Raw genomic sequence first — 21559 nt, forward strand, 5'->3', positions numbered from 1 at the left:
ATGGGTGGTGGCCAGGAACCAGCGTTCTTCCTGCCCTAATCACAAGTCAGAGAATTTCCTTTCATTGTGGCAACTCCAGACTCATTAACCAGTAAGAGCCCATCGTGCACACACCAGCACGCTTTGCAGGAGTTTATCGTTAACAGAGCTGACATGTACGAAACACTTAATCATACATAACGTGTAGGTTTAGCCATTGGCACACTGAGCCATTTACGACATTTTATCACAGGCACACGCGTAAATACACACACATACTTAGCCACAGGTATCCAACTTGGCACAGCCCAAAGCATTGTGCAGGCCCTTGGCGCTGCTCTGATAAACACACTTCATTATGAAATACTGAGGACACAGTAAATATTTGCCAGGGCCTTTATCAGACCACCTTATCTTGGCGTGAACTCCAGGCACTGCATGACTCCTGGGCCTTTTATTTTCTTAATGCCTATGCTACCACTGATAACTTCACAGAGTGGAGAAAAGACTTTACAGTATTCTTTTACTAGTTCCTGGAGAATTAGCAAAGCCACCGTGGTCCTACTCAGAATGTGGGCCGGAGATTAGAATGTTGTCTAGACACTAGAATTGTACAATTGGGGCAGTTGATCAAGATGAAAAGTCACCAAGTTACTGATAATTATTGTTTTGTCCACAAGTATTTGGATGGTGGCAATGTTGTTGTGATGATTGCATTTCACACCACCACAAGGGACTTGAAATAAAAGACGGATTAATGCCTAGATTATCATGTTTAATTGAACATAAGAGCATTTATCATTCATGATTTTTTTGTCATTTCTGGACTATAAAATGCACCTGATTATAAACCGCACCAGGTAAGATTAGGGGAAAATCTGCAACATAAGATGCAGGATTTGTTGACAGAGATGAAGCAGCTCTACAAACATACAAGAATGCATAAATCTCAGCGACAACCATAAAAAACGCAATGTGCAGGGAACACTGGCAACACATAACTAATAATAAATAAAATGGGACTACTTACAAGGGTAAAGTTGGCAATGCCATACGAGCTACACGTAAAGCTCTGGGGAAGACACGACCCGGAAGAAAAAAAATACTGAAAAGGGCAACATAACAAGACGTCTTGAAAAATAGCCAAGTGCCCTCTAGTGGCCGCAGGAAACCTCTACAGTATATACAACAGCTCTATTTCCTTCGTTAAGAGCCAAATCGACTCCCTTTAACTCAAAAGTGACATAATATGCATTTCTTTTTTCTTCTTTAGTAGGTTCAGGTTGCGGGATCAGCAGTCTAAGTCCAGATGCTTGCACTTCACTGTCCCCAACCACCTCCTTGAAATAATCCTCCTTTTCCCAGACATGATCAGAACACCTGTCAGTTAAATGCAGTCCACATATAATCCAATGAAAATTATAGAAAAAAAATAATTAATACTTTAAACAGAGGATATCAAAACTGTGATGCTATTTTTTTAGTACCTGATGTCAGATGAAGTTACCTGCAGCTAGCTATTGGGTTTGTGGGATAATGTTCCCAGCTATGCTCATAATGCAGTTCACATCTGGATGAAGTTCTCCTCCTTTTGGTTTGTGAAGGCAGTTGTGTCTCACAAGGACATGTGTGTGCTTGTTGAATTTACTGTGCACTGAGAAGAACCTCAGGCTAGATAGAAATGACGCAGGCCAGACGAGGCTCCATGGAGTCCTGGGCTCACTCGAAATTGTGTCCAAGCTGCTTTTCTCTCTCGCTCTAATAAACTTAAGTACCATTATTGTAAAATTGCTTGAGTTCGTGACTGCAACAGATCAAGTTAAAATGGCCTGAATTGTCATATGACTCCAAAAACAGACTTGTTTTCCAAGATTTTTTTTATTTATTGGGAGAACTACAAAAAATGTACAGTACAAAGTTAACAGTCTCACACTTAATTTGTAGTGAACTGACTCCCCGAAAAATAAACAACTCTTGCTGTTTTTTTTTGTCCATTTTGTTACATTCAAAAAGCTTTACTTCTGATAAAGTAGTCAAAAGTACATAGTGTGCATCCCCCTGTACCAACTATGTACAAACCAAACATGCTCAACCACTTCCCTCTGCAGCAAACGCAATACTCAGACTAGATTTGAGAAGAAAAAAAAAAAAAGCTGAGCAAATAGGAAAATCAAATGAAGAGGAATGGGGGACTAAGAGAGGTTATGGCTGTTGTTGTCAGAGTATCTGAGTGGTAACAACCTAATAAAAATAGAATCCAAAACTACATTCAGTTGAACCTGCGTATAAAAAGATGCCATGTAAGAAAAATACTTTATTTGGTTAATTTTAAAGGCATGTCATGTTGGTGAGCCCCATAGGCACTACACAATAATACTGGGGCACATGGGATTGCTACATTCTTAAGCACGTGGCTGGAATCACAGTGTGACCTCGTGCAAACAGAGGAAAACAAGAATTAAAAAAATAATTTTTGGTTAATTTATTGACTTGGGATTTTTTTTGTCGCTGATCTAAATATAACAAGGTTTGGACGGTCTGTACAACCACACGGTGTTTACATTCTACAGAATCATCTAAATAGGGATTCTCCGAAGGAAAAAAAAAAGCCTTCTACAGCACTGACACACAAGCTCAGAAGCAAACAGCAATTATGCAAACTTTAATAAACGTAAACAAGGGAACAAAATTAATGAAATAAATATCACATACGTTCTCTTAAATTAAGATTTTTTTTTACTCATTTACAATAAAAAATAACCAAGTGAAGTTACAAAAAAAAGGAGAAAACAATATATATTACTGTGAAAAGAACATACACTCCACTTTATGCAGATTAATAATGGCGACCATAATTTAAACATAAAAGAATATAGATCTATTGCTTCATCATACTTGATAAATATAGTATGGACACAAATTACCAATGTAGCCTATACTTGTTTCACAAGATAATAAATAAGTTAAATAGTCCATAGTCAGTTATGCACCGCTATGCAAATCACTCAAACAGCTAAAAAAATATATATTCAACCATCAGCAGTGATTTCCCCAAACAAACCCAACTCAAGAGTGCTAACCAAGCAACAAGCTACACTAACCGACCTAACCACTGGGTGGCGCTGTGAGAAGACAGATATGGAATGGAAGTTGAAGCTTTTCAGAGCAGAAGGAAAATAAAAGCATTTTGAAAAAGGAAAAATGTTACTTTGAGTCGAGGCATATTCTTGGCAGGATAGGAGGAAATCAACTTGCTTTTACAGTCTCTTTGTCTTGTCAAGTCAACTAGTCCCAGGGAAAGTGTGACTCGCCTATTAGAGCAAAAAGAAACAAAAAATGGGAGGAGGGGCTGGCATGAGCCCTTGGGCAAGGCACTGATGGAATGCCTTCTGTTTGCTATCTAAACTTTTAATACAGCTATATATTACAGAGAAGAAAAAAAAAGGTAATCTAATGCCAGGTCAAGGACACTTATTGATCCCCGTGGGTGGAACTTGCCTTACTTGCCCCCCACCAGGGAGGTCAGAGTAGGGCCACCACCCCTTCAGCTGGTAGAAAATCAATGTCTTGCTGCTCAAAGGCACTTCAGCAGGGTGGAAGCTGCTGACATAATCCACTACAAAAACAAACCGAAGTAAAAAAACAAACTCAGTCATCTGAAATCGACAGCCTGCTGAAGATTGGCAAACGTCTCCCAGCATCCAGACTGGGGGACTCGGAGCCACTGAGGCTCCCGGAAGAGCTGAGGGACCCGCTGGCGTAGCTCTCCCGGTCTGAGAGAGAGTCTGGCGGGCTAGGTGGAGGCTCGAACACTGGCGACTCGCTGAGACGGCGCAGCGTCTGCAAGTGGCTCATGTTGTACGTGGGAGAAGACGGGGGGCACATGCCGCTGCCCTGCACGCCCCCGTAGTGGCCGCCCCCGGCCGAGTGGTTGTTGGAGTAGCCGCCAGAGGTGTGCACGGCCAGCGGGGCCAGCAGAGCTTTTAGGTCTTGCCCGGGGAAGTTGAAGGCACTGTTGATGCAAGCCACGGAGTTGGGCGACAGCACATCGTCGTAGAAGCTGGACGAGGACATGCAAGAGGAGGCGGGTGGCGGTGGGGTCCGCGACGTGGGGCTTTCCAGAAGCGGGGAGTCCAGGCAGTGGTGGCTGGAGAAGCCGGAGAAGCTAAGGCTGTGGTGAAGCTTTGGTCTGTCCCTCTGGGTGTAGCAGAGTTGCTGCTGCTGCTGCTGAGGGGGGAGGATGTCCCTTTGGCCGTAGCCGCGGGACTCCCCCGCCTGCATGTTGGCATTGGCGGCCGGAGCGGGCCGGCGCTCGTCGGCGTTGTGGATAAAGTGACACCGGGGACCGTAGGGGCAGAAGCCGATGGTGTGGAACGTGCGACACGGCTCCGTTTTGTACTTGGGGTGGCGGGACAAGCTCCTGAGCTCGTGGTAGCCGTGGGCGAACTGACATTTCTCGCCGTACTTGCACGAGCCGTTCTCCTCGAAAGGCCGACACAGCTCGGTCTTGTAGCGGGTGGAGTTGATCTGAGAGCCGGCCTTCTGCTGCAGCACGGCGCGCTCTCCGCTTTCGCTGTACGCGCGATCGCGGAACTTGTTTTCCTTGTTCATGAGAGTGGTCGTTCCGCTCGGCGTGTTCTCTTTCAGGCTGCTGTAAGAAGAGCTCAGGGTGTACTTGTTGCCGTTGTTCATGGCCTCCACGTTACTGGTGGAGTTTCGACGGAAAAATCCCGGCGCGAAGGGGCCACCGGAACCCGCGGAGGTGACCGGGGCTCCGACAGCCTTCTTGTCCAGCATGCTGTTGATGTGGAGGGCGTTTATATTCGTGCTTTTATCCTGCTGCGGGAGAGAACGAAAGACATGTTAGCAATGCACCCACAGTCACATGGCACTGGCTCCAACTTGTTGCAACATGCACTGGCAACTTAAATGAAACGAGCAGCTGTACCTTGTAAAACATTTCCATGTCGTAGAAGGCGGACAAGACGGTCGCAGACATGTCGTCGTTTCCCCAAATTTGCTGGTGCACTCCTTCTTTCATGGAGGAACGAGCAGGTTGCACTGCTACGAGCGCTGCTTTGTGCCACGACTGCTTTTTGGTTGAGGGGAAATGTTTTGGAAAGTTGCTGCAAAAAAAGAGCCGGCCGACGAAGGCTTCAAGAGTGGGGGTGCTATTTTGTGATGGTGAGTAGTAGATGGGTGTGATTCCTCCCCTGAAGAAGCGCTGAGCCAAAAATGCTTCACTGCAGGCTCGAGCGTCTTTTTGCGGGCTATAAATGCCTGCCGGTGGCCGGGGAGGGGCGAAGCGAAGTAAGTCGTAGAAAACTTTTGCCAGAGCCACCTCCTCTTTTCCGTCTTCTTATTAAAAAAAACGCACACACACATTCACCGGTTGGTTGCCTATTCTTTGACACCACGCCTTGAAATTCAACCCCAAAGACCCTCCCCCCCATCGTCCATCATTACATCCCAAGTTTTTTTTCCTCCTTTTTTAAAAAAAACCCCAAAACTCTTAAATCACACAACACATCCAAATTAGTACAAGTCGTTCAGGAAAATGGTCTTTAATTTAAACCACTAAATTCATTTTTATTTATAAAAATCAAAGATCCTGACAAATAGAAACTTCCTACAACCTTATGGCGTTTTAACCAACACAAATGTCACCCCCCCTTTCACTGTCTCACTTGGAAGCATGCACATGTATTTGTAATGGAAGGAAAGTTCCTCACCCTCGCGCTCTCTCCCTGTGGATAGGGTGAGACCACAAGTATGAGCGGAGAGGAGTCCAGGCAGAGTGCAGGGCAATTTTTAGCATTTACCCGTTGCATAATCCACAAAACAGAGTCACAACAGCCTATGGTGGAACAAGACAGTCAGAACTACCTACAAAACCTACTGATTGATTTTATTTTATTTTTTTAACCTAAACTAACCTTTAATAATTAACCTTAGTTTGTGGTATCTGTGATCCCTACAGCTCAGTAAAAATAAAACAAAACCGACTGTGGTAGAAACTTTTTTTCCCCTCAGCGGTCTTCCATCTAACTTGTTTTTCAGTCAGGGAGCACAAGAGTGAAGGAATGTGGTTTCGATGCAGAGCAACAGTGTAACGCTGCCCCCTAGAGAACGTGTTAGAAACTGACCAAAAAAAAGAAGCCAGTGCGCCCCCTGCAGAGCAAAATTAGATACATATTACATATTTTCTAAAAATAAAATAAAATACATATCTATATCTATATATACCAGAAATGACCGGTTTCTGCAACACCAGTAACCATTATAGCCTTTTAATTTAGGATCATAATTGCAAAACATGTATCAAGTTTATTTTTCAGTCTCTGACGTGATTAAATATTCTCTCAAGAGTTGACGAAGGGAGAGAGGTGAAGGAAAGAGAAACAGGCAGAGGGGGAAAAAAAATGACCTAAGACTTTGGAATCTACTACTACCGCCCTAAAAATAGGTTGCAAGCTACTCTGAGACCATTTGCCCCATTTGCTCTCTGCAATCGAGATAAACAGTTTCATGTGAAGGACATACGCAGTAAAGTATTTGAGAAATCACTGTTCTTGTCCACTGGAACCACTCCTAATCAGACAACTCTCTTTATGTTGGGGAATGTTGAGAAGTTTTAAAACGTTACATCAGTTTTATTGCAACAAGGAACATGGTTACCAGGGCCGACGTGTATATAGCCACTATTAACACACAGGCACAGACAGTAGGCTATTGTGCTGTCTTCTAGATTAAATAACCAGAAGGTAGGACAAAACAAAGTCCAACTGGAAGGATTATTAAACACGAGCAAAGTAAAGGAAGACTCACAATGTGCAACTTGAGCTTGAAGCCATAATGCTTGAAGCAACCTTATAACATAGAAGCTATGGGCATTTTCAAGATATCCTCTGTGGGGTTATATTTCCATGACTCTGATGTTATTAGGGCAATTTTAATGAAACAGTTCCTTTTGAACCATCCCCGCCTAAATTCTCCTAATCAACTATTGATCAATCTAACACAATGTTTCGCCACTAACGTGTGACTAAATACATTTCTCACAATGTTGCATTTTAGATGTCATAAAAATGAAAATAAAAAATAGATGAGCAAAAGTTAAAAATATGATGATTAAAAACAACCCTGAGGTGTCACTTTCATGATCACAAAAGAAAAAAAAAAATCAATATCACTCAATTTCTCCTCTCAGGGTGTCCAGCACATCCAAAGCCAAAGTGGCCCTTTGGTGCTGCAGTACTAGACGGGCGTGCTCCATGGGGCAGGAGAACTGAGGCAGGACTGGGAGGGCGTCCAGGGCTTGTTTGGAGCTCAACAGTTTCCTCCTGGCATTGGAGGCCAGTGTGTCCATTTGCTGAGCCTGCTCAGACCCAGTGGGTCTCGAGTCTCTCATCTGTTTGTACGTAACAAGGAGGGAAATGAGATGTCGGTGCACCAGAATCACCCACTGGACTGGCTCGGCCCACAGGTTCAGGTTTCCCTTTTCAAACAGGAAGTCCTCTTCATCCTATTCAATCAAAACCAAATCGGTCCATTGACACAAATGCACGAGAAACCTACACTCATGTTTTCGTAACACATATGGACAAATAAATCACAAATTGACTTACCAGAATGGCGGCGTCATCTGCGCCTGCCTCCTCATTGCCTTCGTCGTCTCCTAGCAGCCAGTCTGTCAGAACCAGGACGCCTGCCGGTACTTGCTTCCACAGTTGCAATAGGTGACACAAGAGCCTCACACCAACATCCAGGGCTACAGGAGGACACAGCGTCGTCACGCCTGCCGCATCTGTTCAACCCAAATTGGAGGACATTAAAAGACAATTTATTTGACAAGAGCCCGTAAACAAGATTCTGGGTTAAACACTAATTCTGCAAAGAAACACAGATGCTTCTGCAAACGCTTGTGATGGGACCACTGAAGATGACCATTGTAGTGTTTTTGTTTTCCCACCTTGACCATCGTCCCTGCAGCTGACACCCCAATGACAGCATAGACATCAAAAGCTTTGCAGAGTCACAACCAAACATACAGTGATGGGAACTCATATTGATTTTCCTCTTGAGAAAAGAGGCGTAGAATCTGTGCCTGAAGTCTGAGCGGGGAGGACTGATGTAGCATGAGAACATGACAGGCCACTGATTGTACAGTATTAGAGGAGATTTAGCAGTTTAAGAGCTTGGGTGACAAATTCTTTTCTTTAGCAAAAACGCTACCTCTTCCCAGGGACACTTTAGTCTTGATGTAAAAGTCCACTAACCAGCACCCCTGCCTCCAAACATAAAGGCTCAGAATGGCTGCATGTGTTTTTTTTTCCCCCCTACACCTTGTAATGTGATTTCCTTCCTTAAGCTTTTGCCGTTAAATACTTGCTTCTCAAGGAGATTGTCTTTCATAGCATGACCAGAATGAGTGTTGGGTGACTGTATTGGTGTGTGTGTGTGTGCTGGGAGAGTTGTATGCAGGGAAATGAGCTACTTGTAGAGTATATTTGTTTTGCAGTGAAACTTTTTTTTGCCCTCAAACATACCGCTACTTATATTATTTTTGGGTTGTTTAAGACCGGATCACATTTAAACCAAATTGTACCAACACCAAACACACACACACACAAAATATCTAAACTTTTATGGACTGTTACAGTAAAAAAGGACAGAAAAAGTGCCTGTGCAAGTCAAGATCATTTTTGTTACTAAAAATGAACAAATTATTGCCTTTTCAATGCAAATTATTACACCTAACATAGTTTTTTTTTTTTAAGACAGGTGCGGTTAGGAAAAAAAAAAAAAAAGACATGCCTTAAATCTCACCACTAAAGTCACATCGGCAAGCCAACAACAACAATGGTTTTCTTCACACCAGAAACTTGTTCTACCTCACACAAAACCACTTTGGAGCCGAGAGACCAGGAAGCTGAAGTGCCAAATACAGAGAGGTGTGAAACAAAAACAGTTTTTACAGCTCTGACTTCCTTTGCTTGTTGGTGGTGAACAGTCATGTAGACCAAATGCAACAATCCTGACACCCACAGGAAACATCAGCCAGAGAGGGGTGAAAAACCCCACCACAATAAGGAACATCTATCTTACCATGATGCAAAAGTCACCTCCAAAATGGAAAAAAAAAAAAAGAAATGAAGCCTAGCGAGGAAACTGAAGAGAGCTTTTGCCGCCACACATTTTTGAAATGCTTGCCCATCCATCCATTTCCTTCCTCTTATCAAAGTGGTGTCGCAAATCCAAAGTACTTAAAATGTTGCTTGTGCATTTTCTTAAAAAATATTACACATTCCAATGGATATCTTCAAGTGTTGCATTTTGAATGAAATATAGCGACACAAAGTGACAGTGTGAGGAAATGACAAGAATGACATATCTTTGCATACTTAATCATTTGTGGTGTTGTTGTAATAGTTGGGTGAGTGTCCTCCTGAAATAGGACAAGGTCTGTTTAATGAGTGTCCTGCTCCCTATCAGTCAGTCAGCTGCATCACTTGCTGTTAATAAATTAACTAAGAGAAAGGACATGTGAAAATTGTATGACACAAAAGGCAGTTGTTCCTTTACAACAAGCAATGGCTGGCTGATAACAATCCACCTGGTCTGAATGGCCTGGTAAAGATACACGTGACAGCAGCTTATCTTCAAAATACCGAGTCAAGCATTTCTGTACTTATAATTACTTCGGAAATATATCCAGAAATATATATGTACACATCAAGTGTCCCTTTGTTGCCACCCTTACAGCAGCGTCATTGCTGGAGGTCCAGTGAGTTTGATTTCAAAGCCAATTAGTCTTGAGGTATTTGGGCAGTGGTGGCTGTGGGAAAAGGTTCAATTGGAGATGAATAAATCTTCAAGTCATCAACAATAGCTTCTTTGTGTCTGTGCTGGGAAAGAATCAACAAATCTGATGTTCTCAATCCCACACACACACAAAAACAAAAATGGGTGACATGTATTGCTAACATTTTTATTGGAAGGGGAAAGGATTGTGTGAATTTGTCTGTGTACTCCATATCAAAGGAGTAGCAGCATTGTTACCTTTGAAACAACTGACACCTCAGACACTTGATGAGAGGTAATAAAGCACAAACGCACACATGGGCGCACACGCACGCACATTATCACAGTAAACCGGTAGAACAACAGGGGACGGGAAAGACACGCAAACAAGAAACCCGACACACACTCACGACAAGTGGCCAACACGTACGCAAACACACAAACAGTAATTGGGCTTATTTACTGTGCCCAACATGAATTGAAGAAAATTGTCCCTTTGTTACTGAGCAGACTCGACTGCACCGATATCAAACTCAAGGCCCGGGGGCCAGATACAGCCAATCCAATAAGTTACAATAGCGATCATACATTTGCTAAAGGTTCTCTAGGTGAGAGGGCTTAAGGATTGCAGACTCTTATCTCGCATTTGATAAAAATTTTCCCTTGAATGATATGCACAGGTTTGACAGTTTGGTCCGACGGCTTGATAATAGTACCAGTAGATCATAAATACCGTAGAAAAGAACAGGGCGGGTAAGTCCCAGCACCACGGTTATTTCCCAGGTGTAATTAAAAATCCACAATGACCCTTACGATTGACTTAACCAGTGTTAGTTGTTTTGATTGGTGCTATTTTTGAGAAGTAACCAAATAACTATGAGAATCAGCATGGTGGTCTGATGATGTCGTTCTATTTGATACAAAATTTATATGAGAGAATAAAACAGGGTGTGTAGACATTTTATTTCTATTCTAGCTTCAGTTTGTAAAAAAAAAAGTATTTCAACTTGTCCATATCTAATTTAAAAATGTTAGATCAGTTGGGATTCAACAGCGGAGCGGCAATATATATTTATATTTTTACTGATTGAAGGTTTCTGTGGGTTTTCATTTTACAGACAATGCAATCTTTTGGGTTTTTTGTGTGCTTTCTCATTTGCTTGAGGAATGTGACTTTCCTGGCCTGGCCACACATTCAATTTGGATGACCACAGTACACTATTACACTCCTTTTGTTTGTATCACACGTGTTTGGAATCCGATTTAAAATTTTTCATGAGCACTTATACAAGTTCGGGAGAATTGAAGTCGCGTGGCCAAGAGTAAATGTAGAACTTTCCCGAAACTGCACAAGCGGCAACTAAATAAAGACTACAAAAGGGAGAATATCTCAGACAAAATCTATTTATGTGCACTTTGTTCTGTTTTAAAGAAAACCTCTATCTCAGTCGAGTTTTGTGGTTCTAATTGTTAGCTAACAGCTTCGCTGTCATTGTCTAACCTCAAGTCGGCTGCACACGAATGCAGAACTCACACGCTGCAATTCCACTTTGAAAGAAAAAGTTCAACTTGAGCAATATGATTAGAAACCTCGCTTTAAACCCATCCAGTTGAAACACACAAAATGAAACCTATTTGTTACATCGAGTGTGTGTGTGTACCTGAACAAATCAGATGAGTTGGTGCATTAGCAACAAAGTCAGAAGCACAACTGCGGACTTCCTGGTCTTCATCCTGCAACAGCATAAACAGACTCCTCCACAGAGACATTGTGCTGACTAGACCTAAACACAAACACATGCACGTGTTTTCAGTACACACACAGGATGTTATTTTTCACACCACTTTTATGATCCATCTCAAATGAACTTCCTCAACTCACCAAGTGGCAGCTCAGAGCTGGTCAGTAGTGCGCTTGTGGAGTCCACCAACACCTTGGCAACCATCAGCTTTATTTCCACATGCTGCTCGTCGCTGCAGGATGAGCAGACCAGTGCCCCCCACTGTGATAAGCGAGTCATTATTGCTGCATCCTGCATGAGGAAATTAGAACGCATGACACTCAAAAGACAAAATTGTTGATTCCATTCCATTAAAGACAACAAGATTGTCAAACAATAAATACAAAAATCCAGAAAATGAACTGATGAAGAGTCTGGATGATATTTTACCTTTGGATATGACTTTACAATCTGGATTACCAGTTGAGATAGCAATGTCATGGCCGCACAATACAGCTCCACACTAAAACACACAAACAGTCAGCTAACATGAATTTACATCATCTTCGTAAGCACATAAGAGTGATTTCAGGAATAGATTCGTAATTGTGATTTTTTTTTTGGACTGATTCCCCCGTCAAATAATTTCTAGCACTTAAAGAGAATCTACCATTTAATTCAACTTTGTAAAAAGTTTTAAAATGGGAATGCCAGTTTGTGTGAAAGCACCTCGAATGACACCCACTTGGCAAATAACAAGCCTGTATTGGCTTACTTTCCACAAAAGAAGTGTGCTGGCACTCACCAAAACATTGTGAGCACAAAAGCCAGACTCACATTCAATTGCAGGGAAGATGAGTGCAAGCGGCAACCCAATCTCATTCTGCCTTGCCTCTAATCATAACCTTGAGGCCACGAGAAGGGAAAGTAGATCCCAAGTTCTGAGATGGTGGTCAGAAAAAGGCTTTATAGGTCTAATACTCTCTGTAACCTGATCTGTCTTCAGGCCTGTTCTTTCTTGAATTGGTGAGAAAAGTGCAGCAGTGGCTTGTCAAGGAAAGTGTGTGTGTCTGTCAATGGATGTCAAAGGGATTACAGTCTCGAAATATACACAAATACTGCAATATTATGTATATCTAAGCGTTCTTTCATATGTGGAGGTGCCCACAAAAACAGAGCAGTTGCATCGACTCTGGCCTCTCGTAGCCATAACAGATCAACAGGTGTCTTGCAAACATGGCCCCAATACCAATGGGAGGGGTCTTGTTTGAATTTCATCAAGAGCAAAATATTCTTTGTCATGCAATAATGAGATGCGATAATGTGACCATCTTCTGACCTGTGAGAAGTTCTCTGAGCCAGAACAAGCAGGTGCTGCAGAAAAGTGTCCTGAGACAAATGCTGCTGTTGCATACTATCCATCCAGTGGAGCTCACCGCTGCAGCACAACACGCTCAACACCTGGAGCACCTGAGAAGAAGAAAGGTGAAAGGAAGATGAGGGTGGAAGGAAAAAGTGGCAGATGGTTGTCTCAAACGTAGACACTTAGTGCTATCTGTGAGAAAAGGTGCTCTGGGCAGTCTATTAAAAAAAAGCTTTGGTGTCTTTAGCAATTTCAGCAACCATTCAGTTCCATTCATATTTTAGTTTGTTTTTGGTGTCTTTTGCCCACTTGTTCCCAGCCCCTGTTTCTCCATACACTGTTTTCTTTGCCAGGGGAGGAAGACGTTGTTTTACGCCAAGTGAAACCCCTATGTGTTACTTGGTTTTAAAAATAAATATTATTTAGTTGAATTTGACTGGGTGGAACATGGGCTGACAGGGTGACAGCAATGCATGTAAACATTTGTATATGAGCTTGTGTATGCCCATGTATACGACAAAGCACACTTAACCCAAGAAACTATCAACATTTACTATTTGCAATAGGTGTGTGCGTCTATGAGGGTGTGTGTATGTGTGTACTCACCTTGGCCAGACACTGAGGGTGTTTTTCATGAAGAACTAGGCTTGTCAGGTTCAAAAGGGTGGCCTCATTTAGCCACGTTGGCGTCCTCTTCTGGTCTTCCTCCTCTTTCAGTCTCATCAGGACCCTTTCCAGAACCAAGTCCCTCACCTCATACTGTGGGCACTTTAGCAGACGATCCAGGAGCTGAGATGTGAGTGGATGCTTTCCCCACAGCTCAGGAATCTCCACGCTGGCACTGAGGCCCACTCTGGTCAAGCTCAGCATGTACTGGATGCTGCCGGGCTCCAGGTTGGATGCGGGGGGGCTGTTGTTGGAGACCAGGCTGGAGGTCATCAAGACGGACAAAGTCTCTTGACGGAGCTTGTTGACCTCTGAATCTGACACACATGAAAAGTGCCATTTTTAGATTTATATTAATAATAAAAAAACAACAACATTTTAACTGGATATTGGAACCAGTACACATATACACATGCAACTATTTAGCGTGTGTAATACAAATATTATTCATATTTGATATTATCCATCACAGTCATACAAACCTTACCATTTCCTCTGAAATGCAGAATAACTTGATGGCATTTTAGTAACTTGATACTATTCAAAGGCTGCACTCCTGCCTACAGTAATTCTCCATCGCCCCACATAGATCCTGCTTTGACAGCCAAGTCTATCTCATGCAGGCACACACATTGAAGCTAATGCAACTCAATCCGCCACTGCAGCACATGTCAAAATGTGAGCTGACAAAAGAGCGGGAAATGCAGCATTCCTGCAGAGATGGGCTGCTTAGGTTACTATGAAACCTGATACTCAAAAGGGGGTCCAGGGCCAAACAGCCATAGTCTAATGGGTATAATGGTGGGCAGGAAGACAGTAATGACACCAATGACGAAGGGAGGATGACTGAAGTCGACATGTCGTATGTAAATACTGCTGCCATTGGATACAAATCAACTGTCAAGACTAGTAAAGAGAGAAATGTGCTGCATGGTGGAGGAAGTAAATACAAACTAAAAAAATTCAGTAGTCACAGCCGGGATGTTGATTTTACAATGGTATGTATCCAAATATGTGAGCCAAGGGCTTGGGTCATGTGATCCATCATATCTGATCACAAATAACACTTGTTTTCACAAAGCTGTGTGTGTTCAAATCTAATTATAAGTCAGAGGGCAGAGCTATCACATGTAGTTTTTATTGCATTTTCTTTTTTTTTTGGGGTGGATTATAAATTGGCAACGAGTTGACATTGCCATTATGGTGCAAACCTCAGTTCCAATCTTATATCTTACAAACAATAAATGATCATCAACAAGTATCAGTTCTCCAGACTTGGATCCCCATCTGATCAGATACATGAAATACCAATTCAAATGATTATTTTCATGTCATAATGGTCAAGAAAGGGGTCATTGACCTGTGCAAAATAACTGTTATTGATGTCAATTTGTGGGCAAGAGGATACTTGTGCCAGATGTAATGAAATTCCTTCATGGCATTCCTGAGATATCACGTTCACATGAATAGGCCGCACGGATGGGCAACCCGAGAACATATCGAATCTTATTACAGCTGGTGCAAATGCTTTAAAATCAGGAGTGCTGTTTGAACATGTTACAGTGCATCAGCATGAAATCCGACTGCATCCCACATGGGCGGGATATATAGATTAAGGGTCATTAATAACAAAAGTAAAACATGTTAAGTTGTATGAAGTTGTACATGAGGCAAGTTAACTTTGTGTGTCTTTCTACAGAACAGCCCACAGCCCTGTGAAAGTGGCAGTTAAAGGGGCTTGGCTGCTGGAACCTTGGCAAGACGCGTGCACGTGCTCTTACACGCCAGCACACAGCTGGATTTCAAATCAACTTCCACCATCATTAGCCAAACTGTGAAAAACAAACCCCAGACACTGTGTGTGTGTGTGTGTGTTTGCATGTACTTTCTGACAAGAGAAATAAATAGCAGTTGGTTGTGTAGTCATTTCGTTCGACACACTTCCCCTTTAATGTCTTCTTTACCAATTCAGACAGTTAAGACTGTTGAGACCAAATACAGAGCCACCAAAGAAACGTGACCTTTTTCAGAGGATAGACTTTTTTTTTTTGTGGGAGAGAGTAGTGAATTTCGATTGGCTGGTGCAGATTTAGGGCAATAAAAGCACATCTTGAAGTTCAACGATGAGTGAAAGTAGCGAATTATGGGGGAAAGCAAACTTAAGCAAGCTGTCAGCGATGAATATCAATCACGTAGTGTGGTTGATGAAGGGCTAAGTATGGGAACATGTTTTATGGGTGTTTTGCTAGTGTCAAGTCCAAAATAAGGATATTTACAAAACAAACAAAAAAGAAAACAAACTAAAAATAATAGACCTGTAATCATTTTCATGCAAATGTAGACTGAAACTTTTAAAATCTATGTTCATTGGGTGTCATTCTTAATGATGATGATGCCGTATAAAAAACTGAAACTCTCGAAGAAGAACCGCAAATGAAAAAATGTCTCTCTTAATTCCAGTGTGAATATTGTTTCGGAACAGAAAACGAAAATGCATTCGATAAGGCTACAAAAAAAAAAAAAAAACACTTCAATGAAAGGATTATAAAAACAGAGCAGGAATCCACCTCTAGCAGAAAAGAGGGAAAACAGACTAATAATAGAGGCATTAAAAGGTGCGTAAGTAAGAGGGAAGGTGCTTATTTTGTTATGTAAGGGGCCACATCGGGTTAAGGCTGGTCTTGAATCTACTGGCTTGTTTTAAGAAATCCTCGGTATTTCCACTGTCAAATGCAAACATGTGTTCAGCACATGGCCAACCGAAAACACAAGTTCCTCACCCTCTCTGCTCTCCTCTCTTTTTTTCCTAGCACTCAATAAACTGGGTCAAAGGCACAAACCCACCATCTGTCTGAGATTGCACGCCTTTGGTTTCACATTCCTCCTGAGGAGACCCCCACTGAGATGGCTCGGCACACATGTACACACAGATACACAATCACAAATCCACAAAGACTTCTCTGAATGCTTTTAGGCATGACTTTTGTTAAGAGTCGCTCAGAGGGAGCAAACGTTGCACGCTCATCAATATATAGTATATAGTATCTCATTCCATATCAATCATTCTGTTCAGATTTACTCACCACACAGAAGACTAATTTTTGGCCCACACAGACAGACCAGGACATCCAGAAAGGCTCCTCTGGTGACCACACAGATATTAGCTCTTAAAAGAGATGAGGAAAAAGAGAAATGGAATTACTTTTTGTTTTATATTTGCTGTTCGGACTCCTATGAATCCGATACAATATGATTAAAACACATCAATCGTTCATTTGATTTTGGTCTACACACAGACGAAACAGTAAATGAAATAAAAGTCCACAATGGTTAAAGAAATAACTTGAATCTGACAGATGAAAAAATTATGAAAATTAACCATTGAAAATCAGACAATACTTTTTAATAGAAATGTATTTTAAAAAACAAACTTGCGAAAAAGTCTTTCACAAAATGATGGTAGCGCTCCGAAATTTGTCCACTGCATTTAACACATCACGTAATGAAGCTGACAAGTTGACCTGACACGTAGCAGGGGGCGATTTATAGAGCCTGGGGTGAGGTTATTTGTGTGTGTGTGTGTTTAAGTCAGTAATGTACTGGTTCTGGCTGCATGAACACAAAACCAATCTTGCTGCTTTAGTAAGCAAGAATTCACCTTGTCATCCTAATTAAGACTCATCAGTGTAACCATGCAAAGCTAGCAGGGCTACTGTTGCTAACCCAGTGACCCTGCTGATCAGATGAGAAAACAGACCCTGGACTGACCCCAGCTAGGAAATAAAAAGAGAGAGGCGGGGTTGCAGCCGGCCCGTAATCTGTGCTTCATCTCAATACTTTAATTTTGGGTAAGAGGTCCAGAGGTAGAGGATAGGATGGGGATGGAGGGGGGGTGTCCAGGTAGGACAGACGGCAGTCCCTTTGAAATCGAAGCCTCGGCAGGACATGAAGCGGACATGGTCAGGGAGGGGACGACCGGTGGGACAAGGAACTATTCTTCTGCTGGGGGATTTGGGAGGGACGGAGGAGGGATGCTTATCTGTACGTGCATGTGTCTAAGATTACCGGGAGGCCAGCCACATGCGCTGAAGGACAGCTTCACCGATTCCATTTCCTGCTGGCAGGGGTCTGTGTGACTCACTCTGGTAAGACTGAAGCAGAAACAGCACCTGCAAAAACATTTAAATACACAGGTAAACATACTTTATTAACCAACAGTCAAAACTGACTGGTTATCTTTGGGTGAGTGTGTTTGATTAATTTGGACATGTCAATTTTTTTGTACACATGGCCCAAAAAGTAATATCATACACAAAGAAGTGCATTATAGCTACTACAGGACATTTTCAAAATGTGTTTCAAAAATGTAAAGCCATCTCGGATTAAAATTTGCTGTAGGCAAATGTAATTAAGGTCTTTCAGTAGTCTTTTCGCTTTTATCAAAAAAGTTTCTGTGGCTCCGCCTAAACATGTTCAACAAAATATGACAATCTGTACACAATGAGTGGCATAGCAAGATTAATATTTTGTCAAACTGGACTTTCATCTCGTTTTAGAAACAAGCCCTTCATATAGAGTATTACTGAATATCTCATCTACAACTTAATATACAATACTTCTCCTAATGCAGTACTGACAACACGAGTGTGAGAAAATATTCCCTACATAAAATAGAATGCTCAAGTGACGGCGTGTGATGCGACTGGTGGTTGGGAGTTTTCAAAGGCCAGAAGACTGGATAACTAGCTGACTGGCTGGCTGGCTGGGTGGCTGACTGGCTGGGATGTGTATTCTGGGATTTGGTAAGTATACTCTTTAGGTCTGGGCCACGGCCACAGACAAATAGGAAGCCATTCATTACACTATGCAGAGAAGGCAACGCGGGGAAAAACCAGGCTGACCACGTTGCACTGAGCCTGCTCTGCCTCTTCTGTTCTCCTGCAGTTTCCACACCGAGGCAACACCCAGTGGGTCACAAAAACAGCCTGGAAGAGCTTGCACCCTCTTTCTTCTGTTGTCATTTTATAAAGGGCTTTTCCATTACAAGGAGCCTGTGTCAAATGGAATCCCAAACCAAATATGGAACCGTTCAAATGCTTTTACAAACGTGCTAGTTGGGGATGGCTTATGTCTTGCGAGCCGCAGTGGATATGAAAGGACAGTAAAACCATTCCATTTTTTTTTTCTTTCAAACTTTCAAAAACATTTCAATAACTAATTTAAATAAATGACTCTATGATAGTTTTTTATATTAATAGTCATTAGTAATTCTCTATGAAATACAATACTATATTTATAGATCTTTGTATTCATACAGTATTTGAGAAACAGAGGAAGCCACAAGTTCATCTCAATTGTAGTATTCAAATTTCCCAGTTTCATTCATTCATTGACGGGGCTGGGAAGTCCCTGCATGGCATTTCAACAGACTAGATCCAGACCAGGAAGGAGAAAGTGGAATATTTAGAGAAAAAGCAGCCTCCGTCTTCCTACTTGCATATAAACTACAGAATGAAATTGATACTAAAGTTAGTAGTATGCGTGTGTGTGGTTTTTTTTTTTGGGGGGGGGCAAATACAACTATACCATCACAAATCAATGGCTGTAGAAAATCATGTTATGACCCAAAAAAAGGAAAAACAATGACACCAGAGTCTATTAAAAAAAATCCTGAAATGGTCAAACGTGTGGCAAACAGAGGCTCCAGAAAACCAGAAGAATACAGTTGATGCAAATGAGGTCATCTATTATAACTAATATAGTTGTGTTTTCATGCTTCAAAATATGCCCATTATTTAACGTCAACGTTAAAAAAAAAAGACAGGTGCAACTCGTTTTTTTTTCTTTCCCAGTAAGTTTAAAACATGGAGGTGTATTTCCGTATGTGAATCTGTGTAGCAAAGGGCCTTAATCCGTATTTTGGCCTGGTAAAAATAGTGGTGGTGGATGTGAGCTCCATTCAGACTCTGTTATCAGCCTGCCCCGCAGTCCCTCCTACTGCCGCAACCACAGACTGACCACATGATGCAGTGAGCATGCAAGCACATGCGCACACAAACACACTTGTGTATGTCAATTCATGGCTTGGTCTACTAAAACATAAGCACTATGGCATATAAATTGGCATATGCATAAAACCTAAGAAATGTTGAAGTTTGGCCAGAGCCAATTAGGCAAAAAACAAACAAACAAACCAATAAAGCAGGAAAAAAATGAAAAAGCTATTGTCTGTATTTTTGTTTAAAAAAAGAAAACATACTCTTGTGCGTATATATATATATATATATATATATATATATATATATATATATATATATATATATATATATATATATATATATATACATATATATGTATATATACGTATATGTGTGTGTATATATATATATATAGATATATATAATACACAAACACACACACACACACACACACAATGCAAACCTGTAGTAGGGTCCCATGAATGTAATTGTGTTGGATGTGGGGTTCTGGGCCTTGAGGAAGCTCTTGAAGCAAAGAGTGCACAGTTGATGAGACCTGTGTGACGAGTACAAAAGGAACGAGGGCTCGTGCTGCCATCTCTCGAGTCCGATATACGGCCGAACGGCCACATCTGTACAACAAACACACACAGAGAAACATAACAGTCACAACCCATGAGAAACCCTCATCAAATAAAAATCTAAACAGAATAAGAAATGTTTTTGGGGGACAAAAACACCATTCATCTGGTTCATTTTTTTAAAATTTATGAGTGTAAAAATTTTTACTCTAAAAAAGACAAAGCACAATACTTCTCTGTTGCATTCGACATAGTGCTTCTTTAATAAAAACAACTTCACCCTTATTAGACACGCGCACAAGATAGTGCCAATGCTGGCGGGGGAACTTTATGCTTTAAGGGATGTTGGTGACGGTATTACAATTAGTGGCAAAAAAAAGGCTGGTTTAGCTGGGCAAAAATAAGTGGAAGCTATGTATAGTGGCAATAAATCATTACAAAGGAATGCAGAGAATAAAATGAAAGCCAACTTTTTGGGTTTTGGCAAGAGGTAATGTCAGATATGGATAGAAGCCCAGTTACATCTTCAGATATTTTCTTTTTAAACAAATCATATTCCGCGTAAAAAATAGAAACAGATATAAAGCTAGAGGACTGAACAAACAATCCTGTTGATAAACAAAATGAGGCTATTTAGATGAAGAAGTCAATGGCTGGCTGAAATAATAACACAACAAATTAACTGTATATGCTGTTAAATATCTATTTACTTGTATGCAGAGCCACACACACACTTTTCTTCCTTATTTTGCTCCCGACCACTTTCTATTTAAGGCGCAGATGTTAACTATCTTTTGTAATTTGTCTCAATGAAACTCTTACGAAAGGAAATGACAGTTTGGGACGGAGTAATTTTAGCTCCAGAGCTGTGTCCAATGGGGTTCGGATATGAAAGTTGTTGACTGGCATGGGTGAGTCTCATCTGGGCTTCATTTGAAAGAAAACTCTTCAAATGGTTTCCTGTACAGGGAATTGAGCTTGTTGTTGGATAAACAAACTCAAGCGCCCAAGTGTGTCACTGGGGAATGAACACATGTTAGGAAGTGGAGTGGTGACTCATTTCAAATAAGAGGGCTCCATTTGGCCATTCACACAAAATGTCGATCGCTGAGAGTGATTCGACTGCAAAAAAACACCCTTGCTCCCTCTATTTACTTATTCCCAAAAACAAAACACAATTCCCTTAGTGTTTACAATCAAATATGTATATTATACAGTGTTTATCATTGTAAATCAATGAGTTCAATTTTTATTCATGTGTACAATGTATTTTATTGTCATTGCGGTTTGTGGCTGTATGATAAAAAAAATTTATCAGCAAAACTTTGGAAGACAAAAACTGCTGGCAAGATTGAGTGTTAAATTTTTATGCTTATTTCTTATCCATAATTTAATAAATTTTCTTTTACTGTAATTTGAGCCCAAACACTTATGATGTGTACCATCAGTCGAGACCAAAGTCTGATA

General features: G+C 41.4%; 2 protein-coding genes across 5 annotated transcripts in view; both read right to left on the minus strand.

The window, feature by feature from the left end:
• Positions 1-1838: 1838 nt before the first annotated feature.
• zfp36l2 (ZFP36 like 2 zinc finger CCCH-type) lies at positions 1839-5284 on the minus strand. 2 transcript variants are annotated; one of them, XM_088384798.1, is made up of 2 exons: positions 4928-5284; positions 1839-4815 (listed from the first exon to the last, which is right to left on the minus strand). In XM_088384798.1, the coding sequence occupies exons 1-2, from the start codon at positions 5018-5020 to the stop codon at positions 3628-3630; spliced, it is 1281 nt and encodes a 426-aa protein (XP_088240924.1). In that variant the 5' UTR covers positions 5021-5284; the 3' UTR covers positions 1839-3627. The 2 variants fall into 2 exon arrangements, with proteins under 2 accessions (XP_088240924.1, XP_088240925.1); XM_088384799.1 differs by having other exon boundaries at positions 1839-4818; positions 4928-5278.
• A 969-nt stretch (positions 5285-6253) lies between these two features.
• Positions 6254-21559, minus strand: part of thada (THADA armadillo repeat containing) — a 35818-nt gene continuing 20512 nt past the window's right edge. For 2 of the 3 annotated variants that reach the window (XM_088384795.1, XM_088384796.1), the window contains exons 29-38: positions 19975-20143; positions 17599-17702; positions 16617-16699; positions 13474-13850; positions 12844-12974; positions 11955-12027; positions 11666-11816; positions 11445-11567; positions 7608-7786; positions 6254-7504 (exon numbers count right to left, since the gene is read on the minus strand). In XM_088384795.1, coding sequence (XP_088240921.1) covers positions 7169-7504; positions 7608-7786; positions 11445-11567; positions 11666-11816; positions 11955-12027; positions 12844-12974; positions 13474-13850; positions 16617-16699; positions 17599-17702; positions 19975-20143 — 1726 coding nt within the window. In that variant the 3' untranslated portion in view covers positions 6254-7168. The remainder of the gene's footprint in view (positions 7505-7607; positions 7787-11444; positions 11568-11665; positions 11817-11954; positions 12028-12843; positions 12975-13473; positions 13851-16616; positions 16700-17598; positions 17703-19974; positions 20144-21559) is intronic. The other variant, XM_088384797.1, reaches the window with a different exon arrangement.

This window comes from Syngnathus floridae, chromosome 9, assembly GCF_059516105.1.
Source record: "Syngnathus floridae isolate MCC-2025c chromosome 9, RoL_Sflo_1.0, whole genome shotgun sequence".
Lineage (NCBI taxonomy): Eukaryota > Metazoa > Chordata > Actinopteri > Syngnathiformes > Syngnathidae > Syngnathus > Syngnathus floridae.

What these genes read in the sequence shown, in the direction of transcription:
- zfp36l2 (XM_088384799.1), bottom strand. Translation starts at nt 5,020, where the DNA reads ATGAAAGAAGGAGTGCACCAGCAAATTTGGGGAAACGACGACATGTCT. An exon ending in ACATGGAAATGTTTTACAAG is followed by an intron (nt 4,819 to 4,927) that starts GTACAGCTGCTC and finishes TCTCTCCCGCAG; the next exon opens with CAGGATAAAAGCACGAATAT.